General features: G+C 30.1%; 1 protein-coding gene across 3 annotated transcripts; it reads right to left on the bottom strand.

Annotated features, from left to right (window-relative positions):
- Positions 1-1,392: 1,392 nt before the first annotated feature.
- On the bottom strand, positions 1,393-18,085 carry Hcs (holocarboxylase synthetase-like protein). Of its 3 annotated transcripts, XM_031978196.2 has the most exons (17): positions 17,866-18,066; positions 16,492-16,699; positions 11,121-11,257; positions 10,855-11,025; positions 10,457-10,610; positions 10,325-10,390; positions 8,354-8,548; positions 7,333-7,627; positions 6,768-6,908; positions 6,238-6,564; positions 4,321-4,672; positions 3,622-3,804; positions 3,330-3,462; positions 2,725-2,885; positions 2,456-2,570; positions 2,059-2,272; positions 1,393-1,750 (listed from the first exon to the last, which is right to left on the bottom strand). In XM_031978196.2, exons 2-17 carry the CDS (start codon positions 16,643-16,645, stop codon positions 1,579-1,581), a joined length of 2,970 nt encoding a protein of 989 aa, XP_031834056.1. In that variant the 5' UTR covers positions 16,646-16,699; positions 17,866-18,066; the 3' UTR covers positions 1,393-1,578. The 3 variants fall into 3 exon arrangements, with proteins under 3 accessions (XP_031834056.1, XP_031834057.1, XP_031834058.1); XM_031978197.2 differs by lacking the exon at positions 16,492-16,699 and having other exon boundaries at positions 17,866-18,085; XM_031978198.2 differs by lacking the exons at positions 10,325-10,390; positions 10,457-10,610; positions 10,855-11,025; positions 11,121-11,257.
- Positions 18,086-18,992: the final 907 nt, after the last annotated feature.

Genomic DNA, 18,992 nt, shown 5'->3' with positions numbered 1-18,992 from the left:
TTAAGTGGGATTATTTATAATATAAAAATGTTTGCAAATAATCATCGTTTAATCGACTGAATTACAGTAATTCGATTTGGTCGGGGGTCACCGGGTGACCCTCATGGCATTCAACGTGTTAATAATTCTGCCTAAGAACAACGACTACAAAATTTTGACAATTTTGTGCTTCAATATAAGTAACTTCTTTTATGTTTCATTAATATTATTTAATTAATATTCACTGTTACAAACAGAAAGATAAGGTAATACAATTTGTTTCTCATTTTGTGTGTAGCAATGATACTTCAGTTTTTTGTTTTATAGTTCTCTGCAAAGAAGAAAAAGTCGGCTATGTGTGTTTGCCTTACACTCGTAGATAGGATAAAGAAACAAAATCGATCGTCGCAAAAAAAGTATAGACAACGAAGTTATAGGGTTCAGCGCGAATGTTTTGTCGTCTAGAACAATTAATCGAATCTGGATCAATATGGTGTTCGCGAATAGAAGACAATGAATGGTGATTGCAAAATTAGAAAAATTCACGTAAGGCCTATAGCCACAGGGTTCAGTGATGACCCGAGAAAATTTTGTTTTGCGTCTAACAATAGATCGAATATTTATCCGCTTCTGAATGTGCTTCGAAGATTAATAAATCAAATTGTTCTAACGATCAAATATTGCTCTAATTAAGCGACTAAAATTGTATAGCTTCTTCTGACAATTAATCAATCAAATGGTGACCTGATAGTTAAATAATCTCACAAAGAAAGCAAAGGTCAATTTATTGTTACTTTATCTACGAAATACTATATTATCTATACCTATATGAAATAATTAATGTGCGGTATCGACGTGTTATGTAATTTTTAAGAGAAATTCCTCGAATATTGAAAGATAAATACAATTTGTTGTATGTTTATATGTTTAAATCGAAGTTGATATATATACATAAATATATATATATAATAATAATAATTCGTAATGAAAGAAAAAGGATATATTATCGCATAGACTAGCGAGGTATTAATTATAATGTTTCTCATTTTTCAAATACAATTTTATATTCTGGTGCCAATCGGTCAAGTTTATTATGACCTTAATTAAACTTTTGTAAAAAAAACACTCAAATTTTATTAACGGTGAATAAATAATTATAAAATCCGTACTTGTAGCTTTCTCACCCTGTATTTAAAAAGAAACATTCTGCTTTTATTTTCAAAGGGAAAAAGTCTTTGAAAAAACACTTTACTCTAGAAAAATAAAAATATAAAGTATACCTTATAGGCAAAGAGAAATTATATTGTACTTATATTAACATTTTAATCGCAACTTTGGAAATAATATTCAATTTTATCAAATTCTCAGTCCGTGTGTTAATAGGGAATCAAAAAGGATTACACAGAATTCACACATTGTATTTATTATTATATTTATAAACAAATAAATTAAAAGTAAAAAAAACTATCTCCTTCGCTGAATTACATTTTACCGTTACTAAATATACACGTGATGTATAAAAATAAGAGAGAACAGCAGTATATAATTAATGACTGAACAATGAACAATCAACAGTATTATTTTTACGTGTGATTCCAATTATTTTGGAATTATAAGACCTTTGAGACAATCGAAACTATTCCCGTCCGGATGTACGGTGAATATATTTCCTTCCTCACCACGGACGCGTAAAAATCCATATTCATCGATACCTAATATTTTAGCATTTTGAGAAGCACCCGTCCGTGATAAGACTCTTATCTCTTGATCGCTGTAAAAATACAAAACAGGATTTTAATATATAAGTAAACAAGTTGACTAGGTAAATTGAATTCCTTAAAAAGATTATGAAAGCACACACATTCGAGAAAGGTAAATATTATAAAAAGGGTTTAATAGAAAAACGTATTTAACAATTTTTTAAATATTTCTCTCTTTTTATAGGAAAAATGATTTTAAAAAATATCGACTGTCTTCCTTAAAATGTATTGTATTATTTTTCTCTATTTTTCTCTTGAACATAATAATATCATTTAAATTAATTATTGGTCTAAGTTAATAAAGGTTTAACGAACTTACAAGTGAAGCCAGTATGTATAATAAGCATCCAAAAAGGCATCTGTATTTCCGCTTTGTACGATATCCAACAACCTCTCGAGTTCATTAAATACAATGGCAAAATATTGTTCGTAAGAGATCAATTTTAACTTCTTATTATAAGTTTTATTAAACATTTCAATAATATCATTAATGCAACAAGTAGGTTCCTTATTGAACAAATTCACTCCAACACCTGTAAATAACGGTCACTGATCGATTTTCTCATTTCTAAAAAAGATCACGACAGTAGTCGAACACTTTGTGTGCAAAGAAGAATGGAAGTGTTTAGAAATAAACATTGTAAAGAAATATTTTGTTCCTTACGTACGTGACGGGCACGAGAAAAATTAATGGTTTATATTTGTATATTACCTACCGATATTACAGACAAAAAGGTCTGGCAAGCATTGCGTAGTCACAATCATACCACCGATTTTAATATTATTTCCAACGTATATGTCATTAGGCCATTTTATTCTGAGATCAATTTCCTGTTATTAAGAATACAGTCTTTAGTTCAAATTAACTTCACTCGACGTGTGTATAAAAATCGACATACACAAGTAAAGTTACATGTCAGTTAGTATCAATTATATTGGTTTCGCCATTTGAACTTCGTGTAATAGAAAAAAAGAGAAATCTCACCTCGTATTCAGGTAAAGATCTAATAGCAGACACTATTGCGACGGATACCACATGCTGTAATATTGAGATATGTTGTCCAAGTATTGAATTAGTTGGTATATGCACTTGTAAAGTAAACGTCCCGCTTCCCTTAGGACTGAGCCATTGGTTCTTATCTCTCCCTACAAACGAATAATAACGGAAATAAAACTTAAGATTGATGGTAATCCTATCTCGTTACACGTCTGAATAAAAAAATAATTCCATTTAAAAATAAAACAATGGTTTCAAGACTTTTTAAAAAGGAAATAATTATTTTAAGATCTCCAAAAATACATCCCCGACACAAACATTTTTATAGTCGAACAAACTTTAATTGAAACCATTTCTTATGTCGCCAAAGAGAACCAAAACGTTTAAGATTGTCAAAATAAATGGGACACCCCTTTAATTAATATTCAATAACAAGTATACGGTGAAATTAGTGTCAGTAATTAAAAAAGGGTCGTTACTTAATAAGAAATAATAGCAAAGTCTGAAATTTCTGACTGCATAATTGCGATATTAATTATGGAATCAAATTATAACTTTTAAATCAATATACTTGATGAAATGTATTTACGCACCTCGCCCCTTAGATTGCTGGTAAGGAATAACAGCTAAACCATGATGTAATTGTACTCCATCTACAACGTCCATCGACGACGTCATTAGATCCGCGTAGATTACTAAACGACCTAACTCTTTCGTAGTTAAATTCTGTGAAAAGAATCGTTTATACAGTACCCCATAATAATAAAGTACCAATTAACGAAAGGGCAAGCTAAATTAATTGAATTTCCTTCAAAATTCAATTTACTTATTTCACTGTACCTATATACGTAATTATATTATAATACTATTTAAAGGAAATATTACCTCAAAATATTCAATCGTTGAAAAATTGTCAGGGCACTGGTGCACCATAATTGGCAGAAACGAATGCGAAGCTGATTGTTCGACGGTATTACCTCGACAGAATTGTATACTTATATTTGTTAATTTCAAAGTCTCGTTTGAATTCATTCTATCTTTTATTCTGCCTAACATTTCCAGTTTCAACTGTAAAAAGATAATCGACAAATGAATTATACCAAGAAACTCATTCCTAACAGAATATACGGAGACATTATAAACAATCACATGGTATTAGTCTGTATTTAATCATTAATCCAGTAGAATATTAAAACAAAATGATGATCTAAATGCTTCTGTTACGCAAGTGAAGATACAATTATTCCAAGTTATTCAGAACAGTCACAAATATGTCCAGTGCAAACGCGAATGCGATTATCATGCGGTTAGAGCTGTAGTTAATGTAACGATTTTTTTTTTCAAATGACCGTCACTTCCAAAATCTTTCTACCTTATTCAACCCTTACACTTGTCCCATCTGCCATCAAACTGTACACGCAACGAAGAACAATATCTCGCGTACGGCTGTAGCCATCAAACTTTCGTAAAACGCTTCTAATCAAATTACTCGATTGTAATTCATATTTTTCATACTTGACTGTGCAAATAAAATATACTTTAAACATAACTGTGTCTCATCTGGAAAAATCGTTTCACGCTCACCTCGTGCCGACCCAAGAAGAAAGCTGGCATATATTTCAAAGTTGGCTCGGAAGTCTCGCAAAGTTTCATCCCGAGATGTACTTTTAAGAGATCGTTAAATATCTCGATACGAGCGTCGTTGCTCTCCTTCAAAGCCAGGAATTTGCTTTCCTCGAACTCGTATTGCATAGGGTCGACCTCCAAGTGTATTTGGGAGAAAACAATTTTACCATTGTTGCCCCGTGGGCTGGCGAGTAAAATGCTCGGCGTGTACCATGTCTCCTCGGTTCCGAGGACCTTCACGTCGAACAAATGCGAGTTCCCCTTTTTGTCTTTCACATCTACTGAAGTCGGCGTAGATAGACCAGATACTCTAGAAATTTGTTGTTCATTGTTGTGATAAATTTGTATTATTATAGACTGAAACAATTATATTTAACATTATTTCTACCGAAGGTGTCAAAACACCTTTCGAATTTTTAACTTAAAATTATTTTCAAAGTTTAGTCGTACATCCTGAAATGACTTTTCGACTTTTCTAATAACGATTATAAAATTAATCATAGGAAATGTTCAAAATTCAACTGAGGAATAATGATTAAATTGAGAAAAGAATTTTAAGTTAAAATTTCAAAAGATGTCTGTTGTCACCTTCGGTAGAAATATGTAGTGTTAATGTCGACGTAGATGGATCAGATACTCTAGAAATTTGTTTCCCATTGTTGTTATAACAAGATGTTGTTATAACATCCTTGCAGCAGAATGCGGCACTGTTTCTCAAAAATTGTTTAGTTACCACGTGTAACACGTGTGTGAATAGTTGTGCACCGATTGATGCTTATTTCAAGCGAATACGATGGCAAACGAACGATTTATTGCAAGTTTTACAATCACTTTTATGTAATAATAATGTTGTTCTTTGATGTTTACGAGGGGTGTTAATGCACTTTGAATTTGATTAACCCATTGCTTTGTGATTTATTTCTTGACAATAAAACTACCGAGCAGTTAGCTTGACTTTTTGAAATTCCTTTATAGAAACTACAAGAGTACGTCTATTCAGACTTTACTTGATTTTCAATTCAGTTTGCACATTGCTACATCAATTTCTTGATTAATTTCTCAGAGAAAGATCTGTTATCTTCTTAATAATTTCGAAAAGAAGAAACCAGGAATGGACCATTTTGTCTGGTAATTTTAGTGTTAACTATGACCGATACACGTACCTTATTATTAATAATTTATCAGGCAAAGAAACAATTTTATTCTATGTCTATGCTTACTTCAAAGTTTAGTGATCGATAACAGAAAAGTGATATTCAATTTATATTCCAAAAAAATAAATAACAAAATTGTCAAATGCAGTTTAAAAGTTTCATCACGAGTCTGACACGATATTATAGGTCAAGAGGTTAATAGGGCAATAATAAATTCATGTCGTGAATTACGAAACAGTTCAAGTTCACTTTTCAACGTTATTCATATCAATTACTGATGTAATTGTTTTCAGCTTACTCAGACCTGTTGAATAATATTGAAAGTGTACATGTAACGAAGATATACAGTGACGTTCAAAAGTCGGAATTGAGTTCATGCCACATCGATGTGCCGCTGTCATAAATGCAAAAGATATGGCCACAAAATACTAAGTGTAATATATTCAACGCTATGCATTAAATTATTATTGTAGTAGAAAACAAGCATTATTTTCTTTTACAATCACTCTGGTAGAAAACCTTTGAATATGCTGAATTATTTATTTCTAAAGAAATATATATAAAGAATAAACTGTGTTGATTTGTTCACAGTATCCTCTCATGCAATATATCCTTTATATGTCACAATGACAAAAAGTTCTTAAAGCCTTTATTGTCTAAGAGAAGTTCCAAACACGATCTGGCCAGGAACTTTTGAACGCCACTTATATGTAAATCTTACTTGATGTCCTCGTGATCTTGAGAAAATCTCGTTCTTATCGGAGACGCTTGATAACAGAAAATGTGGTGCATCATCCGTACATGTTTCCATTTCCCATACGAAAAATGGACGAGCTCATTCTCGCGAACTTCCGCGGTTTTAAACGCCGGAAGCAACGCTTGGAGCACGTCGGAGCACAACGCGAGAAGTTTACCGCCGCGGAGGATATATTCAACGATCCGATTTCCAATTTCGTTACCAACATTGCCGCAAACAACGACCAAAGCTGCGTTGTCTATCCACGTGTCGTTACGAGCCTCTTGGAACGGTAACGCGTAAATGGTGTACCTGTTCAAATAGAAACAATTTTACAAAAAATTAGACAATAGAAAAATTACATATATACCGATTATAATTTTACTTAATAAACATAAATAGTATACGTAAAACGCCAATAAAATTCAACAAACGAAACTGATAAAAAAATAAACTAGTGAAAGAAACTATGAAATTTGTTAAATAATGAAAAGTTGAAAAAGTAATAAACATACTTGGTTGTCCCAAGAGAATTCTCTAATACGCCCTTCACATTGTTCAACGCTATAATGCTGTCCGCGAATATTAAGACATTCGGCGGTTTAACGTTCGGGTTGAGAGAAGTTAATTTCTCGATTACTTCCGCCATTGAATTTCTGCAAAACGAAGCCATTCAGTATTATTTAGGAAGAATATTTTATAATAAACACTTCTTGTTCCTGGGATTTGTAACTGGAACGACAGTTCGAATACTATTCACAAAACGAAAGGTTTCAGTTATATTTTCCATCTGTATCTTATCAGCCCTCAGATAATCGGTTGCAAAATTTCTTTATATAGATAAGTGGTCTGCGGACTTTTATGCGTTTATGAGAAATTCGAAAGAGTAAATGGAAAAATATATAAAATATATGAATTGTAATGCTTTTCATAATATTTGTTATGAAAAAATGATTTCCTATTGTAATTCTATCTTTCTAATCGCATTCTTAGTTATTTGAAATTACAGACTAATGTTACACGGTTTGATGGTAATTAGGAACTCCGTGATATTCTATATTCTGGGAATGAAATACTTACTTGGAGCCACTTATAGACGGTACGCTTTTACTATCCTTCGCGCTGAAAAATGTTTTTGGCTCCACGGATGTGCTAGTAGTTTTGATATCAATGCAGGACGCTGGCCGCGTCCTTTTAACTTCGGATTCTTCTAAAGTGTCGAGCGTGTCGAGCGATTTGCTAGCGGAACGTGACACGTCTTGTTTGAGAGTAGTGTCTTCTTTGGAAGTATCTATCACATCCGATGAGAGCTGATGTTCCTTTCGCGAAACGCTTGCGGAATCTGGCTCAGAAGCGCTACTGCTCTTTCCACTTTCTAAAACAAATATTCGTTGTGCCAGAACAAATATTGAGAGTGTTTATTAACCCCTTGCCTTGTGATTCATTTCTCATATGATCGATATGACTACTTTGTTATTTATAATTTATTGAAAAAATGGAGAAGAACTCTGGGTACGTTCTACATTTATTTTTTATCTAAAATATAATCACTGATAATAGAAGAATAAATTATAAAAAAATAAAAAAAATAAATAATAACCATTGTGTTTAAAAACAATCGAACCATTAAATAGAATTTTATATTGACAAAGAATTGATAAAGGATCATTCGCTTATAGATTCAGTCAACTTCACTTTTCGAATTGTTCAAAATTTTGTATTCGAGACAAATTTAACTTTTTATATTTAACACAAATTTCCTTATTATTGAATTTAGCACGATGAAAGAACAAACATTCTTTCGGCCAAAATTTCGATGATAATAAAGATTACTTCAAGGATACTATAGTTCATGCATTTTACATGTTCGATAGATTGAAGCTACACTTATAATAATAAAGTAAAATACATTTTGCAATATTTACTTTGCTTCACTTTTGAATTACTATTATATCACTTTTCTCTATTCTTTGTTTAAAGCTAATCCTTTTGGCCAATGAATGGCTCAATTATTAGCTACTAATGTTTCCATGTGACTAATAAAATAGTCACACTGCCATCTTACAAATGTATTATCATTAAATTATTATCATAGTTTTACCTAACGTTTCGTTTGACGCAATCCGTTGCAAATGTTCCGACGCTGTCTCCGTCGCGGTATTGTCTGGATATACTACTACTCCTGGAAAGTCCTCGACTTCAAGTGTTTTACACTGTTCCGACGCTACTCTGGCAGCTTCGCTTAATATTCTTAATTTCTCAATGTGCGACTGCCATTCCACATTATCTATAAAATCTTACAAGCACAAGGAACATTGTATTCGCAATACCAGTAACGTTCACCAAGAAAATTTTTTCAGATGCCAAGTAATGAATTCAAAAACATAACGTATGGTGCAACAAAATGTGCGTTCTAGATAACATAAAAACGTGGAAACTGCAATTAGTGGACAGGTTTCGTGGAATCGATCAGCCAAAAAGTCTTTTTCATTTTATTGAATTTGACACGAGGAAGGAACCTTGCGTTAAAATGTTCTTAGAAACATTAGAAAACTTTTTAGCCAACCCTATGAAATTACAGTGCTTATATAGTGAAAAAAGCGAAACAAAATTTCATCGAAAAAATTACAAAAAAATTTTCTATATTTACTGTTCAAAACGCAATATGAGAACTAAATACAGGATCAAGCATTTTTCGTGAACGAGGACTGAAAGATATACTGTGTCGACAAGCAAGTTAACAAAAATAATGACGTAGTTGGAAAATGTTGGAACTTAAAGCAGTCATGCAGCAGCACCCATTTAGTACTCCAGCTTTCCCAAGGTGTCCAAGATGTTCGGGAGTAGTGGAAGCTTTCACTTTCATCCGAATTAGTTACCAACTCACTGCTCACATTGTTTGTAAACAATCTATAGTCCCTGATCAAAAACTTAGGGCCACTATTGATGTTATCTTTGTGAAGATCAACAACGAGCGTCCTTTGATTATCTGATACTTACGTCTAGTCGTTTCTTCATATTAATTTTGTGTAACTCAGGCTTCATTTCTTTGCTTACCTCTCAGTCTTGACACTACGATGAAGACATTATTGTTAAAATACCATTTGGACTTTGTATACTATGATTACTGCGAAAAATGTTAAGAACGATGGGTGGCACTAATTTTTTCATCAGGGACTGTACACACATCGTTTGCCGATATCGTTCCAGTTTACGGTTGTAATGTAGTCAAACAGGCTGTAGACAGAGTCTATCAGTATGGACAAGCTTTTTTGCACGCTTGCATAGACAGTCGCACGTTTATTGTTGTAAAAAGCTCGAGTCCTCTGAGCTTAAATAAAGTTGACCTAACTCAACCATTCCAAAAGCTGAAACTTGAAAGCTTAGAGTTTTATAAAACTCGAGTCTTCGAAACTTCCAGGCTCAACCATGAAGACTGAGGTTTGAAAGTTCAAAGTTTTGTAAAACTTGAGTCTGAAGCTTCCGGGCTCAACCTTAAAAGCTGAGAGTTTTATAAAGCTCGAGTCTTCGAAGTTTTAGGACTAAACCTTGAACCTTTAAAAGCTCGATTTAAGCTTTCGAAAAGTAGTACACTACAAAATCCATTATTTACCACTGATCATTCAATATTTACTATTAACTCTTAGGATCTAACTTTTGATTAGTAAATGTAGATATGGAAAAATTGATTCTTGTAAAATAATATTTATATATCTCACGTCGTATTTTCGAAAAAAAGGGTTTTAGGTAAGCAGACAGTAAAATAAAATAATAATTATCTTATATAAATAATATTAAAATATTCCAGCTGAAACGAAATAGTTAAGCAAATATTTAGGATACGTGAATATAGGAATGACACATTAAAGGCGTCGCTAAAGCGTGACGTTACGGAGGGAACATTTTACGTTTAACACTTATTTTATAAAATACTTTATAAGGAGGTATTAAAATTTCCAAACAAAATCAACAAGTTTTAACCCTTATAAGTAAGCAGCATTCTAATGAACATGCTGTAGCATTATACTTATTTTTATCACTAAACACTATATACAAAACCGTTTATTCTTACTTCTGGTTGGCGGCACATTCAGTAAATCATTGTTATAAAAACAAGGCTTTCCTGATACCAGAACAGCTGAAAATTACAGAAAACTACTTTAATCCGACAGTTTTGATTACCATAATCGAAGTGCTCACTTACTCTGTATACGTTTCAGCAACAAGCCATTATTAATATAACATTGACCTTCCATAGATGCGATAAAAAATTTTACTAGAGTATCTAAATCTGTCTCTATAATTAAGTCGATATTTTTATTTGCTGTCCATGTTATAATTAAACCGTACTCTTCAACCTAAAATATAAATGAATTTACCATTTCAATTAACGACTGTGTTTCCGAACTTCCATCACGTATACGTATCTATACAATACCTAACAATTATCATTTTATTACACTTATTTTAAATTCCATTGATCTTATCATATTTATAATTACTTATAGTTTCTTTTTTTTAATCTTTTTAATGGTGAAAACAAAATCTAAAAAAGGGAAAATAATAATGTGCTTCCTCTACGTTTACAAGCTGATGATATACCTTTGTAGCCTTGGTTGTAGAAGTGGGTTTAAAGCTCTCAAGGTCGGCCTCAACAAGAATATAAAGTTTGTACTCTGGTTGAAATGAACTTCCGGTAGAGTTAGTCGTATGCAAGGGAAAAAATGTTCTGCCATACTGATAAGTTAACCAACTCGAGATATCAACTTTTTGCTGGTGAAATAGCAATTCGTTAAATAATTAATTGTGCAATGTTAAATTGTGATTACAATAATATTCTTGTGTTACTACTAATGCTTAATGCATACTTGAGGATATATAGTGCATAACCTCATATCACCGTGATACCATAACAAATCCTCGAGTCTAGCATCACTTTTATTTGAACACAGACATGAAGTCATAAACTCTTCGTTTTCACGATCATCGGTGGAAGATTTTGATTCTTAAAATAATAAAAGAATATATAGTTATATCCTATACATGAATGTATTTCTTTTTGAAGTTTTCCTTAACCATACAAATAATTAAATACACATATACACGTATGTAACATTAATAACAATTTATATTAAATGTAAACATTCAGATTCAACATCCATTCTTTACTAAAAAATGTTTAGTTATAAACATTAAATTTAATTTTCAGTTGGCAATTTTCGTTTATTGCAGTTCATACAAACATAATTTTAATATAAAAATGATTCTGAATTCGTTAGAAAATACACTTCTATTTTTTCCTATGTTAACTTATATTTTATTCCAAACGTATTTATACTGTAAAAGTATAATTACATTGTAAATGTCACATAATGTACTTCCTATAACAAACGTAAACTTTTTAATGAAGAAGAATACGAAAAAAGAACAATACGGGGATATAATATTATTATTTTTAGAGAGCTAAAATTGAATTGAAAGTCAAAATTCCATTCAAATTCGTTAAAAATTGTTGAATTTCGAATTGTCCGTAATCCAAACTAAAAAAAAAAAGCTTTGGAAACTACAATATAGTCTTTCTTGTTTTCTAGTATCGTACAGTGTGTATGTTTACATAGAACCTCGATTATCCGAACTAATTGGGATCAAAATGGTTCGGATAATCGAAAGGTAAAGTAATTAACTTAATCGCAGAAAAACAAATAAAAAACGATGCATCACTAGTTCGGATAACTAAGGTTTATAAACAATTAATGATATCTAATCGTTTATAATACAAAATTTTGTCACATTGAAATTTCACGAATGTTTGCATCAATACCCTGCATCGCAAACATTAAATATTTATCATGAAATCTCATCGTTCACTAAGAAATAAAAAACTAGGCGCAGTAACTTTATTACAGAAGTGCAATTTTTATTGAAATATCTCGTATTACCTTATACTACAATAGCATAACGAACATACATGAATTATTAAATACATAACAAATTTACAAAATTAATAATAACACAAATAATACTTGTGTATAATATTTATTCTGTATTTTCATGTAGGTATACATAAATATAATATTAAATTAATACTTATACAAGTATTAGAAGGTTTAAAGCAAGAAAATAATAAATGTGATTAAATACAAATGGAATACATGTACAAAAAATCGAAGTTCATATGGATAAGTGTAGAGAAATTTTGATTTCAATCAATGAAGAGGAGAACGATATGGCGATACCCAAAAATGATATGAGTGTAACGATATATTAAGTATAAAATATATAATCGATAATCTACTTATACGATAAAGTTAACATTTTTCTATTTATATTAAATTGTCCAATAAATGCGTGCGATTTTTTGTAAATGCGATACTTTTGTTTAAAAATGTTCGATAACGTTTCTGTTGCAATAAAATATACATAAAAAAGTAACTTCTATTGAAATTAAAAAAAATTCATCATTAAATAAAAACCGAACGAACTTATTGGATAACCTAATACGATATCCAATATTGACATGAATAATTTTCGAAAACTTCATTTTTGTTATAAAGATAAGAAATTGGTATAGCTGAAATATATTTTGAAATTATTAACCCCAGTAAATACTTATTATAATTCGAGTAATCATTAAAACATTCTTAAAGGAATCCACGTTATTTTGGACTAAATTATTAATATAATATAAACAACGAAGAAAAACAGTAATTGTTTATTATTGTTTTACAAATACAGACTCAACTGAATAGCAAAACACATGGAAAAGAACAAACAATTGTAAATGTTCGAATGCTTCAAAATGTATCAATTTGATAATCAATCTTTATCTTCTTTTTTTTAACGTATTTCAAAATAATTAATACTTCTTCAATAATTAATTCGTAAGGACGTATCTAATACAACGTTTTGTTCTTTTGTTCAAAAGTCTCTTCATGGCTAAAATAATTTACATACATAGTATATACTAACATACCTTATACGTTTGTATTTGATACATCTAACGAACCTACTTGCAATTTCTACTCTACAAGTATTGCTTGACATTCAATAGCGAAAGAGCTAACGGTGTACAATGTGTGTTCAACATGGTGCATGTCTCAGACCACCCACACACTGACGGCAAAACTGAGAAAGTTTTGAAAAGAAATTTTAAAAAATAAACTAAGAAAAGAAATAACATTCAATAGTTCTTTTGCCAAGCGTTGCAATTTTGTCGTCAGTATGTAAATGGCCTAATGTAACTTCGTCGCAAACAGAACCAATTTTATTGTTGATTAGTATATTCATATGATATAAAAAATTTGTTCGCAATTACGATATCAAACCTTAAGTAACATTGCGGAAGCGATAAAATCATTAAAAGAAAATTTCCTTGAATACAAAATTATTTTCTAACAGAAGTGTAAAAATAAAGAAATTCCAATTTCGATTTCATTTTCAAGTTATTAACGATTAAAATCCACTATTAATAACAACTTGTGAGTCAGTTTTCTGTACTGCCCCCGGCGCGTTACGCCATTGTCCGCGCTTGTACTGATCTGCCTCACCTTTTCCACTATTGGCGGATCGTCTTTGTTCAGAGAGATTTTTCATTGTTAATAACTTGAAAATGAAGCCGAAACCACAATTTCTTTACTCTTGATTTTCGTCTTATATTGTCATGAAGAATCGCTTCTCAAATTTTCTCCTATTTATTGCCGAACAACCTGTCTAATACAAGAAATATTAGTTCCTAAACAATGTATTATGAATTATTTTTATGTATATTTAACGTATATTATTTTTCTCATACTCGAACCAATTATATTGTCTTCCTTTTTATCGTACCTATTGTGATAATTCTATACCTTGATTGCTTTATGTTTTATATTTACTACTTTCGAGAATGATTAACAATAATCACTAACGCCCATGAAATAAACAGGATTCAGTTATTATTTAATATTTAACTAATAATAACAGCTTATTATTAGTTAGTAATAAAATAACTGTGTTTTCGACAACAGTTCTTTACAAATTTGTTACACGTATCATAATTCTGCTCCAGATACTGTTCGTGGTGAAGTTACATTATACGCATACGGAACACGTCTTATGTAATGCATATATGAATATAATGAATATATATAAATATATATAAATGTAATGTATTTCTTCACATGCAACACTTCATGCAAAACATATTTCAGTTATATAAATGTGTTATAATATCATCACGTTAACGTCACCCGAATCAAACGAGCCAGCGAGATACTATACAGCAGAAAAACAGTTTTATTTTCGCACTTATTGGTTGACTATCATGTGAATAAAAATGAAGAGGAAAATGGCGAGCGAGTAAGAAACTTCAACATGAACATGGCACTTGTGCGATTGGTGCGCGGATCTTATGGAGGGAGCGTCGTATTTAGCTTGGCTTCCAAATGAATGATAGAATAAGAGAAAATATATCACATACGTTAATTACACACAAAGGCTCGCTCGTCTTTTTTATATCTCCCTCGCTCATCGTTCGTGAAACGCGACGTTAACGGAACGAGACTATACTTCTAAATGAATGTTTTATAAAAAATGAAATTTTAATTAAATTTTATACCTCGTACAGTTTGATGCGTAATTTACTACGTTGTGCACATTTTTGTATTGTTTACAATACATATTATTTAAATTATAAGAAGAGAACGAAGAGTCACTAAACTTTTCTTGTTTACCACAGTTCTTGTTTAAATTAAAACAATTAAATGCAACGTCTAATTATATTTGAAAATTTTCATCATAATTGAAGGGCATTTCAAATACTAAATTAGATGGTGAAATATGTAAGCAATAGAACGTGCGCCGTGCAATTGGTCATAGAGACAATAATGCAACTATAATATAAATAACTAACATGGTCGGTTAATTTTAATAAATATATCTTTTTGATTGGAATTATTAACTTTAAATCATTCAAAAACATTAGATATACTGATTTCGTTTAAAGTTGTGAAAAGAAAACAATGCAAATAAGTAAATATTTGTAATATTCATTAATTGCAAAAATGTAAATATATCCTTCGAAAACTTTAAAAAAATTAGCCAATTCTTTATCATTTTAAGCGTTTTAAAATTGAAATCATAGAATAAATAATAACAGTTAAATAAAATAGCATATTGTACTTAAGTAATCTTGATATTTTTTAAATATTCTGTCTACAAAAAATTGGAATTTCTTTTTTCGCTTTTGTAAATATTGATCTTTTTAGTTTCCTAAAAATTTCACCTTAAATGTGTCTAAGATTTGCAGACATGTATTATTAATATGGTTTAAGATAAGAATGATGAACTTTTTCTTCCCCATGACTCACCACAAGTTAATAGATTTAGCAAATGATTGATTGATTATTATTACTGCTATTGTTTAACCACAATTAGCACAGAATAATACAAAAGCGAAATTACAGAATCCTATAAACATTAGCAAACAAACCACATATTATATAAAATATTTGAATATCTGGACAAAAATAGAACATGCAAAGTTGAAAACAACAAAATTCAGAAAGTCTCAAAAAAATGATGTCAAAATTTCAAAATATCTTTCTCGAATAAATTTTTATGAACCTTGTACTACTATGAAGTAATTATATTATAAAAACAATTTTTCAAACAACTTCAGTTTTTCAAGCCTACTATATTGCAGTATTATGTATTTGAAATAAATAAAAAAGATAGTATTTGTTTATGTAAATTAAAAAGAATTGTGAATTAAGAGATATTAAGAAAATCATCTTATTTTTTTATTTGATATCACAATATTTAAAGTATTTTCATATACTTACACACCCTAGGCAAAGCAAGATTATTTTTTACATACAAAAGGAAGAATATACTTAAACAACAGACAATAACAAAATTGTTGTATATTGATTACAATTGTTATCATTTTCGTTTGTAATCATAATTATGGTATTTTTAATATTGATTAATCGTAAATATAGAAATTTTTCATTTACTTTATCTTTTATACCTTAAATTGATTTAATCTACCTGAAAAACTTCATGACCACTCAAAAATTCTAAATTATTTAGCGCACTTGTAATACAGAATACAAATAACAAATATTAACTAATTCTTTAACAAAAATTAATGTTGATTCACTTTTAAAAAAAGCACTGGACAATTCTTAAATTACATGATTTTCTAAATCAAAGCAAATGATAAACACTATACTTATAAAATATTTTTAAAAATATTACCTTTACATGAATCTAACACTGTTTTATTATAAAACATGACTGATGGACAATTAGTTGTCTTCCTTTGAAACAGATTACGTAAATGTGTCTTTAAAAACAAAATCCTTCTGGATTGAATTGAAGTTGCTATCACATATAAGAATGTTAAAATCATCTTGAGAAGAGTATATTCCTTTTAATAACTGTACAATCACTTCGTCATAAATATCTGAAACAGAGAATAGCTTTTTCTTAACAAAATTGTTTGGTGAATCTTATATGCATGTACTGTTTGTATAATGTTAATTCCATGCCAAGACAGTGTTATGTTTTAATATGTCTTAGTATTATTTCATTAAACTAAAGAAAATTTTAATTAGAACTTGATTTGTGTCTTAAGTATTATGATCTAACATCAGACTACCAACTTTAAAATCTTACTGTTGCAAAAGTTAACATGGTCTGAGTTAGATAACATGATTTTCATAGCGCCTTAGCTTGTTATACTCTTATAGACTCTAAATTCCTCGAATATGTTAAATTTTCAAAACAAAATGAATAACTGTAATCAATAAACAACTTCTATCAAAAGTTTTGAACAATCCTTTTAGACGTATATAAATAATTATCTACTATTGAAATTACAATGGTTGGTCTCATAGCTATAGCATTATGCTCATTGAAATCAATGAAGATACATTGAACTCTATCCTAACTGTTGAATGTTTCATTTATCAATTTAACATTAAATGCTGAAAAGAAATAATTACATATCTCAGTTTACAAGATTGTACATCTCAGAATTATAAAAAAGTTTGAAGTATTTAATAATATGTCTCATCATTAAAATAAATGTTACAAAAAGTTTAAAAAATACAATTACTTAAAACTGCTTTGCTTAAAATGCACTTCATCTTTCTTTAAACAATATAAATTTATATACATATCAATATAATGTAAGGAAAAGAAAGATATTATGTAAGTACTCTTTCTTCATTCTTTACAGGAAAAAAAACAGTTCTTAAGAAATAATCAATAAAAGGAGAAATTTGTGTAACAATTCAAATAAAAATCTCATTAATAATTCAATTAAAAAATGAAAACAAAACTACTTGCAGTTTCCAACATTTTAAACAATGTAATTTAATACATTATTCCTTACTACACATTAAACTTAACCTGTAAAAATATGACACACTTTCCTATCTTTGGAAGAAAACATGTACTACTGATCTTATGTTATAATAAAGAACTGTTGTACTGCATTAAATTTTCTACTTCGTTTTACAAAATTAATGTTTATTGCAGATCGTTCATTAATAAATTTCTTGATTAATTATCAAACAATCAAATTCTTAACAGTAACATTTCAAATAAGAAGAAAATATTACGTACCTATATTCAAAAACTACACTTCTTATATGAAGCTAAAAATGAAACGATGCACTATTAGTAACTTTTGTTGCCATTTTACACTGATAAACTATGACCATTGATTCTACCACACTCATATGTCACTGAATTCAGAATCATAGACTTAAAATCTATACAGACTGTGCATACAATGTATTTTACTGCCTACTGTTCTGAAATACCGACACTGTCGAAAAAACTATAGCACCAGCGGTGTCTACACGAATCGAACAAGCATGGTAAAATAATAGCCACAGACCACAGACTTAAAATACGTAACGCAAGTGTGTGTTCAATTTTTGTTTCTTCTAATTCCTATCACTTATAGCGCTGCCATGCAAAACCAATCTAAGTCGATATGACAGGGAGTGATAGGAAAATGGGAAAGGGGTACTAGTACCCCCTAGAGCATGTGACAAAATTGTACTTTGCATGTTATGTCTATCCTATGCTTCATCTGCCCTTATATATTATTGTCGATAATGCAGCTGTTAGTGCCATTAATTGGTAAAACAAATTCCTAATATTATCCAACACAGGATGTCGATAATTTCAAGTCCTCTGAAATTTAGGCCAAGTACAATGGTAATATACCTACGTAAAAAATAAAAATATACATATTTTAATAACAAATTCTTTTTCACTCCACATAGACTTACAACTGCTCGAGACTTCTCACAGAATTTTATTATATTTAACAATCAAACAATTTATTGGAAAAAGGATTAACATAAGTTTTCCAATAAAAATAAATTTTAAATAAATTATTAAAGAAAAAATCAAATAATTTCGTCAGTTCCGTTTTTCCATATATTAAAATTCTATTTCTAAAGTCAATTGAAACCTTTTATCTCCAGATCTCCTTTATTAATCCCAACAATCGAACTAAAATAATTATTATTCTGGAATGTATGTAATAAGAAACATTAATCACATTTTCCTTTATAAAACGATGGAAAATCGAATTAGCTCCTGGAAAGCGATTCCCGCTGGAAGCTCATCTGTTCTCAGGGAGAACTATCACGATAGCAGCAGCCTGTTGATGAATGTTCTCCGCGTTGAACAAACCGATTCATCAAATCATCTGCAGCGCCTTGATTTTATTGCAC

The sequence above is a fragment of the Nomia melanderi genome, chromosome 1, assembly GCF_051020985.1.
Source record: "Nomia melanderi isolate GNS246 chromosome 1, iyNomMela1, whole genome shotgun sequence".
Taxonomy (NCBI): Eukaryota; Metazoa; Arthropoda; class Insecta; order Hymenoptera; family Halictidae; genus Nomia; species Nomia melanderi.
Note: the sequence above shows the minus strand (reverse complement) of the source record. Positions and strands in the feature narration are given on the sequence as shown.

Bases quoted from the DNA above. Each gene is read 5' to 3' on its own strand.
- Hcs (XM_031978196.2), bottom strand. From the start codon at position 16,645: ATGATTTTAACATTCTTATATGTGATAGCAACTTCAATTCAATCCAGA. The intron at 4,673-6,237 runs GTAAGATTTACA...ACAAATTTCTAG, and splicing joins CAAGATCACGAGGACATCAA to AGTATCTGGTCTATCTACGC. The intron at 1,751-2,058 runs GTAAGTTCGTTA...GTATTTTTACAG, and splicing joins TATACATACTGGCTTCACTT to CGATCAAGAGATAAGAGTCT.